The sequence below is a fragment of the Gordionus sp. m RMFG-2023 genome, chromosome 2 (assembly GCF_954871325.1).
Source record: "Gordionus sp. m RMFG-2023 chromosome 2, tfGorSpeb1-WG-v2, whole genome shotgun sequence".
In the NCBI taxonomy this organism is placed as follows: domain Eukaryota; kingdom Metazoa; phylum Nematomorpha; class Gordioida; order Chordodea; family Parachordodidae; genus Gordionus; species Gordionus sp. m RMFG-2023.
The window spans coordinates 39,845,329-39,856,189 of NC_088776.1; the positions used below are offsets into that span (position 1 = coordinate 39,845,329).

Sequence of the window (10,861 nt, forward strand, 5' to 3'; positions counted from 1 at the left end):
AATAAATCAATTGCCAAAAAAAATAAAACGTTGATATAAAATAATCGATCAACATATTAAACATATATATTTATTTAAACTTTTAATACATATAGATTTATTTAAAACTTTTAATACATATAGATTTATTTAAAACTTTTAATACATATAGATTTATTTATTTAAACGTTAATTACAACAATAACTGTATAAATATTTATGTAAAACTTAAATACAACAATTAGGATATTAAAATGTCATTACTAATATAAAATAATTTTATGCCAATAAGAGTTGGAGAGAATTATTTACACAATATTTTCTTTTTTAATATGGTTTATTTAACATTCTCAAAATGATCTATATTCAGATCAGTCATGCTTTAGCAATCGATTTGAAAAGTGATAGATCAGCTGTGGAATTAGTAATTACACTTTTTTCGGAATGTATAAAGTTTTTGATGGTATAAAAGACAAAACATATAAATACTACAACAATTTAAAATTGAGTATCAACGAAGATGAAGATAAAAATATGGAAAATCTGGAAATTACTGAGGAATATAAATTAGAGAATAAAAAAAACGCCTCTGTTGGAAATAAATTTAACATTTTAAATTATGATATAAAATTAGAAAGTTATATTAAAATATAAATGTTTTATTTGTATACTTGATAGATTTTGTTGGGGTTGCAAATAAGGCATCTCATTTGTTAAAAACTACTCTAATAGACACTGCAAATATAGTAAAATCAAATTTAGAAGAAAATGTAACAATGATAACTTATGACCTAATTTAGACAAATTTTAATTTAGACTATTCTAGCTGATTTCAATAAAGAGCAACAAAATTTTGAAAGTGAGCTCAAAAAAGATGGTACTAAAGAAAGTGAAAATTGTTCATCTTTATGGCAGGGACATCCTAAAAAAGAGATATTAAAGAAACAAATTTTAGCCCTCTCTCAAGTTTCACATAAAAATAATATAATTTTATATAATTAACATTCTATTTTTTGATCAATAATTTGTTTTATACAGTGCTATAAGCTTCAAAAAAGATCATTACTACCAGTGGTCTTTTGCTTAAAAATGTGGGGGGGGGGGGGGCTAATATATTTTTTATATACTATACAATAATATGATACATATGAAATTGGTAAAAAAATTCTTACTAATAGAAAACTAAGATAAACTGATGTAATAACTAGTGGAGACTTCATTAAATTTCCTCAAAAAACGTTTCTTGATGAACAGCCTAATGTAATACCTATACCTGCTTCATTTCTGTCATAACTATTTCTCTAACTTCAGATGAACTTTCTAATAATTGAATGAGATCTTAGCTGATTTGCATGTTTCCTCCTTTCAAATGGAAATCATGATTTTGACTTAGTTTTTCATTTGCCTTTTCAATCTTATGTTCACCTTTGGTCCAGGTTTATTTTTCTAGCATCCAGAACATCTTTTGTTATAATTTTCTATATCCACATTTCACCTGGGTCACCAACAATACAATCTAAAAATTGATTTCAATATATTTTCACTAATGTATCCCCGATGAATTAATTCTGCACCACATTCCTTATTTTATTAAGTATCACCAATCTTCCATTTCAATCTATAATATCTTGGTCATCATATAACTCTTCCCTTCCATTTTAAAAACTAAAAATTTCTTTATCTCATTACAATCAAAACTCACCAACTTTGCTGAATATGCCATGCTATATTTTTTAATGTTAAGCCCTGATTCATTTTTTCATAAACTATTTTCTGACAAATGTGTGTCATCTAAATTTATCAATCAATCTCCAAAGCATGTTGAGAATCTTGATTCTCTTCCATGTCCAATATCAGAAGCCTTGATGCATTGCAATCACATTTTTTTTATCATAGGATAATAAATGCTGTGATCCTTTTATTATTGCATACAATAGAGGGTTAGAAAATGTATTTTGTTATTTCATAGAGATATTGCACATAAGTCTCATTCTAAACTATTTGTTTAAAATAAAAATTTGAATTTATTTTTAGGCCCATCCCTGGTCTAATCCATTGTTTGTCCCAGTTCGAATCATACTTTTATCAGGAATGGGCCTGCTAATCTCTGATAAATATTTTATAAATTATATTCGAATATGTCATAAAAATTTTATTTTTTGGCCTTATCTCAATCAAAAAATGTTTTTTATAAACCAATTTTAAAAAATAAAATTATTATGCTTCCAAGTTCCAAGCCAAAATATGGTCTTCATAGATATGTCACTTTATGATATGAATACTGCTAGTTTTATTTAAACGATAATAAATTTTCACAAATTATAAAAATGTTTATCATAAATTTATTTAGGAGTATAATGTCAATATCATCGAATTTTGAGACGAAATTAATGCCAAAATAAATATAAATTTTTCAAAAAAAATATTCATATTTAAATATTACAAATAAAGCTGCATTTTTAGTAAACATGATTTCTCTTCTCTCATATTTTATATTTTCACAAACAATAACACGCTATAATCGCCTCGATTTTACTTATAACACCTTACTCTAACTGAAGATGTTTTTGTTCATTGCAAATATATAAAAAATTATGACAGTATAAAAAAATTTAAAAATTATTAAATTGAGGGTGAGTGAAATAAATATAGAAAATCTGATACGACCACTAATTTGATTTAATCAGCACAGTTTTAAGTGCAATTACAGTGAAAATTCCTTAAGCTAGAGAATAGTTTTGAAAATGATTAACAAATTAGTATAGTTGAAACTTCTCTCTTTCGAGATTTTTTTCTGATCATTCTTATGAATCATTAATGAAAAAATTTTAATTATTTTTTTACGTATGCATTTTTAAAAAGGATGCAAGGAATTTTCTTCGAAACCCCCCGGAAGGTTGTGATTTTCAATTCGATTTCCACCAAAATGCCCCATATGCCATGTGCATGCTAAATGAAGACCCTAAATTGTCCCTAATGCGATTTAAATTGGTTCCTACTAAGTAAAATTAAAACACGAAGGAAAAAATTATATTATCATTTTAATCTCTGTTATACTTCATCCTCATTTGCTTATGTTATTAATGAAGGTTAACGGTCCAACCAAGATTTATTCTGAGTCGGATAAAGACTGTGAAATAACCATCACTACCTATAATTTCTAAATGTTCACATAATTATTTCAAATGTGTTTCTTAAATTTAATTACTACCTTTTAAAAATATAGAGTCAAAGAAGAGATATTCTGGAGAAATTACTTTTACCGGGTTTCATTGATCAAGCAATCGATAAATCTATATGAAGAAATAAATAACAATCCTCCAACTATCAAGGAATTGGACAATAAACCAATTAATCTTAGCGAGAAATCTAAAAAAACGGAGACACCTTCAGGTTATATAACAATTAAAAGTTTTCATTTTAAGCTTATTGCTACTATATCCCCTAAAAGCCTTGTAGCACAATCAATGATTACTTATGTTTAATTACATTATTATTTAATTTCGAACATATCTCTGTATACATAACTTTCTTATGTCTTTAAAACATTGGTTCTACATTTATTATTAGGAAGTTTCCATATAGAGGCTAGAATGTAAATCTTACATTATATATATTTTTAAACTTATATTTAAAATCATTGTCCCTATGAAGCTTTTGTGCTTTTTTTCACATGCATTATGGATCTATATATTATACTTATAAACTCATAATTTTATAAATCTAGATTAATTATGAAATGTTTTTTTCCCATTGCCCATCATTTCACCAATTTTTAACAAAACCATATAAATCAAATATCTTAAATTACTTGTAAAGGTTTCACTAAAATATACAAAGAAAAGATGATATAATTCATAATTTAAAATATAGAGGGAACGGAAGATGAATATGATATGGCATCCAACCCTCCAACTGAGTTTATAAGCGATAATATTATTGATGAGGATACTCTCTACGAAAAAGATGGCTCGCATGACAAGAAAACTAAGTCAAACACGACTAAAGTCAAAAGTAAAAATTATGATTATTTAGAATTTAGCTATGAGTTTTGTTCAGGTATCCTATCCTGAACCATTAATTAGTTTCTATACGAACTTGACCAACCGTTAAGAATCCATAAACATTTTTGAACCTCATGATTCTATGCTTATAAGTGAAAGTTATTACTGGTATATTGTTAAAATTCAATTTATATCCGAATTGGTTTTTTGTAGTGACGATTTTTATAAATTTTGTATATTACTATTTTACAACATTTTTAAAATATTTTTGAGTTCCTTTTTGTATATTAAAATTTTTAAAAAGCTTATAATAAGGATAAATTAAATCCACTCTATAGATCATTTACACATAGTATTATAAATGAGACCTTTATATGTGAAGTTGAAGATTGTGATATTATGAAAAGTCTTGATGGTGCAAATCTTAAGTGTTACATCAAAAGAAATAATTCTTTAGAATTCTCGAAAATTAACAAAATATTACAATAAAAAACGAAATAAAAATTAAATAATATTTTAGATAAACGTATTTTTTATCATAATTAGGTCCCTTTAACTGAGGGAGAAGAAAAATCATTAACTAGGGAACATATATTAAAATATAGTATAACATGAATTTAAAATATGTTATAAGAGTGGAAGATTCTAGTATGAATTAACATCAATGAATGGATTTTTATCTAAAGTTGATTCATAAAGTTTTGTTTTAAATAATGAAGTTATAAACAAAATCTATTTGAACGATCAGAAAATATTTTAGTTAATTTTTTTAAAGATCGCCCAAATAAAGAAATGAATATCTTGAAATATTGGCAAAATCAGAGTAATCGATACCTCCAATTATATAAATTTTCTAATGTTATTGACTGCCGGTTACTCAAGCATGGAAAGTTTTTCAACAATAACATTTATCCTTTCTTCATATTTGATTTTTGAATGCCCCCTCTTGTAAAATTAATAAATTTAAACCTGTTAAATTTTTGAACCAATTTTTTAAATATAAAGACCTATAAATAAAAATTATGTAATAATAATTTGAATACCCATTGGAGGAGTTCACATCTCAATTTATTTCACAAAATGAAAAATTTTAATGAAAATATATTAAAATTATAAATTTTAATAAAGAAAAAATGAAAAGTAAAAGTTATAATCATAATAATCATCCGCGAATAAAATAATCTCTTATATCTTAAATTATCTTCTAATTTACATAACTAAATATAAAAATATCTATACCCTTTACATCATGTGTTGCTTCTAACCATGGCTCTAAAATGTTCTCTTTCGTTACTTCTATGACCGTTTGCCTAGATATCGATTCTATTGTTACTTTATCCTAGCAATTGATCCTAGTTTTTTGTTTTATACAAAAGCCAAATATACCAAAATAATTTAAATAAATATATCAAATTCGACAATCCTTTTACCCTTAGTGTAGCCTAATCCCCTATTTTTATTGAACTATTTCATTTGCCTGTAATCGTCCTATATCTATATCTTGTCTACCCTGTATAATGCTAGATTTATACCTAAAATTATCTTGATAAATTTGTACCTAAAAATCTTTTGTAGGAATTTAAAATTGAATTAGACAAGCTTTTATTAAATTTAAGTAAAATGAATTGAAAAAATAACTGATTTGGATTATAAAAAGATATATATTTTTATATGAAGAGTAAATCAATTATTGATATAAAAAAGTAAATTATCGATATCAAAAAGTTAATATGTTTTCTTGTTGATATGAAAGTAAATTGGTATGTAACAAAATTACTTTTCTTGGTAACTAAATAATATAGATACAATATCCTAAAGGCTTAATTTTATACATTATATATGAAAATATATAAAGCATCTTTTAATTCTAAATTTATACTAGAAATCTCCTTTTTTTTCTTTTAGTGCCTTGCACATTTATACTTTGTGATTATTGAACTCCCTCCCAGCTTTTTTCAATAAAAACCAAATTATCGCTTTTCAATAAAGATTATATTGTTATCATCATTTTACAATCTAAGCTTTCATTTTTCAAGAAAATCTATATTATTATTATCTTTTCATAATCTAAGCCTCGTTGTTTAATAAAAACCATATTATTGTCTTTTACAAACTAATCCCACGGCACGTCTTTCTTTATTCCTTTTTTAAACTTCATATTTTACTTTTAATTTTCATACTCTTTGAAATCCTTCTTACAACTCTTTTAACTCTCTTATATTAATTAAAAATCAAAACCAATCCTTTAGGGATCAATTATGGAATTTTTGAACCAGTTTGTTGAATAATAAAGTATCTACAAATAAAAATTTAGAATTCACATCTCAATTTATTTTATAATATAAAAAATGTAAAAGAAAACGTATTAAAATTATAAATTAAAAAAAAAGAAAACAGGTCAAAATAAAAAATATATAAAGTTTAAAAAAATGAAAAAGTAAAAGTCATGATCATAATAATCATCTCACGAATAAAATAAGCTCTATCTCATGATAGTCTATACATAGTAATAATTCGCCAAATATACATCATAAATTTTAATGAGCTACAATATAAATTGTAACAGAACTAATAAACAAATTGAAAATTTCTAGATTATTTTTTTAAATTTTCTGAAAATATTGTTAAACTTTGTAAAGATGCCCTAAATTAGCTAAAAAATATAAAAAATGGCAACATTATTAAAATTTATAATGAGTAATGGCTCCTGTATATAGGATACACTAAATATAATTAAGGAAAACCGGGGTAAAGCGATAACCGGGGTAACAATGTTAACGCGAATAACATTTTAACTCTTAACCATAAATACCTTAAATTTGGTGTGAAGATGTATTTTTATATCTAGTTTCTTACTATCTTTTGAAAAACTTTCCTAGTTAGAATCATAATTTAAAAATTAATATATTCCTTCCCCTAGAGCAAGTGGCCCCGCGGGACTACTAGGATTCCATGGACGGGTTGTCGTTCATCCATTTATGGATACCTGAATCTGCGGACATCAGCGAAGCTGCTACATCTTATGTGATTTCGGGGGTTGACTGGCAACAGTGGCATCATCAGGAAACGAAGGCATGCTCGAAGTGTAGTTGTCGCTAGATCCGCTAGATGCACACTCGTCAAGTGAGAAGATGTGTCGCCTCAGTTCCCGCAGGTAGTCATTAACATTTTAACCTGCTGGGAACTGCAACCTCTCACCTCTTTGGACCAGAGGCCCATAGTTTTTCAGTACTATGGTCGTCATCTCTCGGTATGTCGACAGATGTTATTAAAAAGGCTGTTGGGTATTTGGCCCTAAAAAGGGTCTTTGGGTTTTGTAGATAGCGAAGAAGCAGTATTAAAAAAAGAATTGAAAAAAGGTTTTCTAATTCGTGTGTATAGAAGTTAGAGATTAAATCTTGTATATAAGAGTCGGAGATAATTGACTTTATTAAATTAAAACTAATATAAAAATTCTTAAACGTAAAATTAATAACTAAAAGATTATAAAAAAATTGTTTCTTTATATACACTTTTCATGAACTTTAAATAATTATTCAAATTTTACAAAAACTATTTATAAATTCAAAAAATCGTCTGATTATATTAACCCCCCAAAAAAATCCGAATATATAAAATAAATAATTTAAAATACAATATAGTCTGATTCCAAAAACAATTAGAATATGCAAATACATTGCATGATTTATCCAAAGGTATAAGGCCAACCAGATTATTTCCTCCGTCGGCCTCTTACAGTTTTTTTACGACGATACCTTAAAATGACCTGTGACGCTCGCCTGTTTTTACAAGAGGGGCGATCGGCGATAATTTTTACCTTTTCGGCATCTATAAACTGCGCCTGACACGTTGCATCTTTCGCTCAGACTGTAGGCCACTTCCAATGAATTGTCATAGCGAGCGTTTTGACTAATTCCGCGGGGGCCTCGCATATAAACATGTTGGCATTTGGTGCATCCTCTTAACAATTTCTCACAGTTGCTTGATTTCGTGCCTGTCACGCTCTTTTGTTTCGCACTTTGGCTCCTTGAGCTCAGTTTGCAGGCCTTTCCAAAGCTTTTGCTGCTTAAGTACCTTTTTGGTCGGGGAGAGCGGGCGCGTAATTTCCGGCAGGTTAGTAAATCTGATTCGTGAAGTAGAGGCGCTACCGGTTCCCATACTAAGGCGGTCATCGATGATAGCCTCTTCGAGGCCTAGCGGCCCCGACATCGGTCTATAGTGCCTTAGCGTGCATATAAGCTGTTGTGGGAGTGTCAGAGACTGCGGTGGGGCGAATACCGGCATGTTTCCATGCATAGAGGCAGCAGTCTAGGCATTGATTCGAATGGTGAGGGCGGTAATTGTTGCCATCATGTTTGCCATAGGGTCAACGGGTTCTTTGTCACCGTATCATCGCCGGGTCGGGTTGACCTGTTCCTAAATTGTCGGGTGTTATTAGATTTTGGAGTGGAAGATCCAGATATTGAACGTCACAGTCCGGACCTGGCCGATATCTTCGGATCGGCCTAGACCATGGTCTTTTATAAAAACTCGATCCAGACCGTGGGCCTAAATAATCCTGGACCGGTTTTTTATTTTTTTGATATTTTAAAAATATCTTGGTTTTTACCTAATTTAATTCTTGTTTTTTGGGACTATAAGTAAAATGCTTCTATGGATTACTTATGGTTTTCATATTGCAAAATAAAAATGAACTAAAAATACAAAAATAGGTAAAAAAAATAATAATATTAATTGAATACTAGGACCGTAAAAAAATAAAAAGACCTGTCCGGACTATGGTCCTTAAAAAATCGGTCCATCCATCGGTCCCGGCCTAAGACCGACAGGACCGGATTGTTGATTTCACTAAGCCAGGTGAGCATTGCTCCGAGTAGAAGATTTCTTCATTATAGTCATTCCGTAGGGAAGAAAGAAATTTCAGATGGAGAATATAAATTCCAAATAAAAATGACGAAAGTAAAACAACATGTAAAATATAGCAAGGAAACGGAAATACTTCCTTTCCTTCGTAGTCTCTGGGGATGTGAAAATATATCGTTCTCATGCCAAGATGTTATTCTCCTGTTCAATAAACCAGAACACGCTATAAGCCATATTAACGAATCAATTTATCTTTTTATTGGCATTTCCGGACCGAGTCATGATCTTCGTTTATATTTATATTTTTCTATAATATACTGCATATTTTTATTTATTTATTACCTAATTTATCTTATTGAAAATATGACAAGATGTGTGTGACATATGCAATTTCTGATCGATCCCCAATCTCCAGTTCTATCTATGGGGAAATACTAGTTACAGCCCTGAATAACAAATATATTTTTTAAAATAGTTTTGAACTACAGTAATGCTCTTTTATAAAATTTTTCCAATGACCTATAAATTTTATAACGTCATGCACGATAAACAAACACTAAAAACCATATAAATTTTATAATATTTATGGGACCTAAAATCAAAACACCAAAAGTGGGAAAGTCAGTTCAATTTTAATTATTAAATAATTTTTAATTATATTTTAAAATTAATATTAAAAAAAGGAACAGAAAGAGAAGAAGATGAATTAGACAAAATTATGGAATTAAAGGATTATGAAATGATTAAATCGAATGATGCCACATCTGAAGAATGGGACCAAGAACTCCAGGAAATGCTGGAAAATCAAAAAATATGAATTATTTATATTTAATTTATTCGTTTTATTATTCTTGGGTTTATCAGCCATTTTATTATCGATTGCGACCAAATTTAAATCAATTCGTCTTTATCAATGAACAAGGGTTTACAAAGAGCTTAAGCTCGTTTTTTTTATAATATCTGTCTTAATTATATAATATTTATTACTTTTTTTAAATAAATCTAATGTTTTAATTTAGTTTATCATAGTTTACTTTAAACACGAAATATAACATATTTATTGTCTTACAATTTTTTATTATGTACAAATATAATATTAATATATTCCAAAATTATATATCGATAACCATTATTCCAAAAATATAAATATGTCCAGTTTCAAAATAAATATTTCCCAGTAAAGTAGTATGTTTAAAAAAAAGTAATACATATAGTGACTCCCATTGAATCTTTTCATTGCTAACAAATAAATGTAATCCAAATCGGCACAACCTGAACCAAATCCATGAATTTTTTTAAGTATCTCTTTATCAGATAGAATCAGGCCCTCTATTAATTATTTCAGTGCGGAGGCTTTAAAAAGAAAACTCCCTATAAATTAAATTTGGGGTTCATTCCAATCCGAAGACCTTTACTTTATACATTGTCTTAATTTTTGGATTTTAATTACACATTCTCAGCTTGATATGGTTAAAGTATTTAAGGCATTTTTGGTTCATAAATTGTGTAATTTTCATTTTAATATTTATACATCAATATTTTACTGGGAAGAAAAACTCCGGGAGAAGAAGGCTTAGGAATATTATCAATTTTAAAATATTTTACCAATGTTTGAATTTTCAAACATCGACTTTGACTTACTATAAGTTTTTTAATTTATGTCTTATTAAAGGATTAACCTATTTAAGCTACATCTTTCTCCCTCTGTATAATAAAAGAAGAAATTTTGAATTTATTTTATTATATTTATAACCTCTTGATATGTTATATGAATTATATTCAAGAAACATCTCTGATTTTGAGCGAGCGGACATAAGGATGACTCCCTAAAGGTATATCAAACCATAAATAGTGTGTGTACGTGTATAATATGTAATAAGCGTTTAACAAATTTAGTGGTACGCTTCAGTGACCCAGATTTTTTTCCTGATTTTTGAAACTAAAATCATGAGCGTTTTTTTTAAATTTGGATAGACCTGAATTGACCGAAAGAATATTCCAGAATGTATAGAGTA

General features: G+C 27.9%; 1 protein-coding gene across 1 annotated transcript; it reads left to right on the forward strand.

The window, feature by feature from the left end:
• The first annotated feature begins 418 nt into the window (after positions 1-418).
• LOC135923989 (synapse-associated protein 1-like) lies at positions 419-9,991 on the forward strand. The gene is made up of 7 exons (XM_065459032.1): positions 419-616; positions 658-749; positions 796-945; positions 2,842-2,981; positions 3,206-3,372; positions 3,853-3,993; positions 9,530-9,991. Exons 1-7 carry the CDS (start codon positions 424-426, stop codon positions 9,661-9,663), a joined length of 1,017 nt encoding a protein of 338 aa, XP_065315104.1. The 5' UTR covers positions 419-423; the 3' UTR covers positions 9,664-9,991.
• Positions 9,992-10,861: the final 870 nt, after the last annotated feature.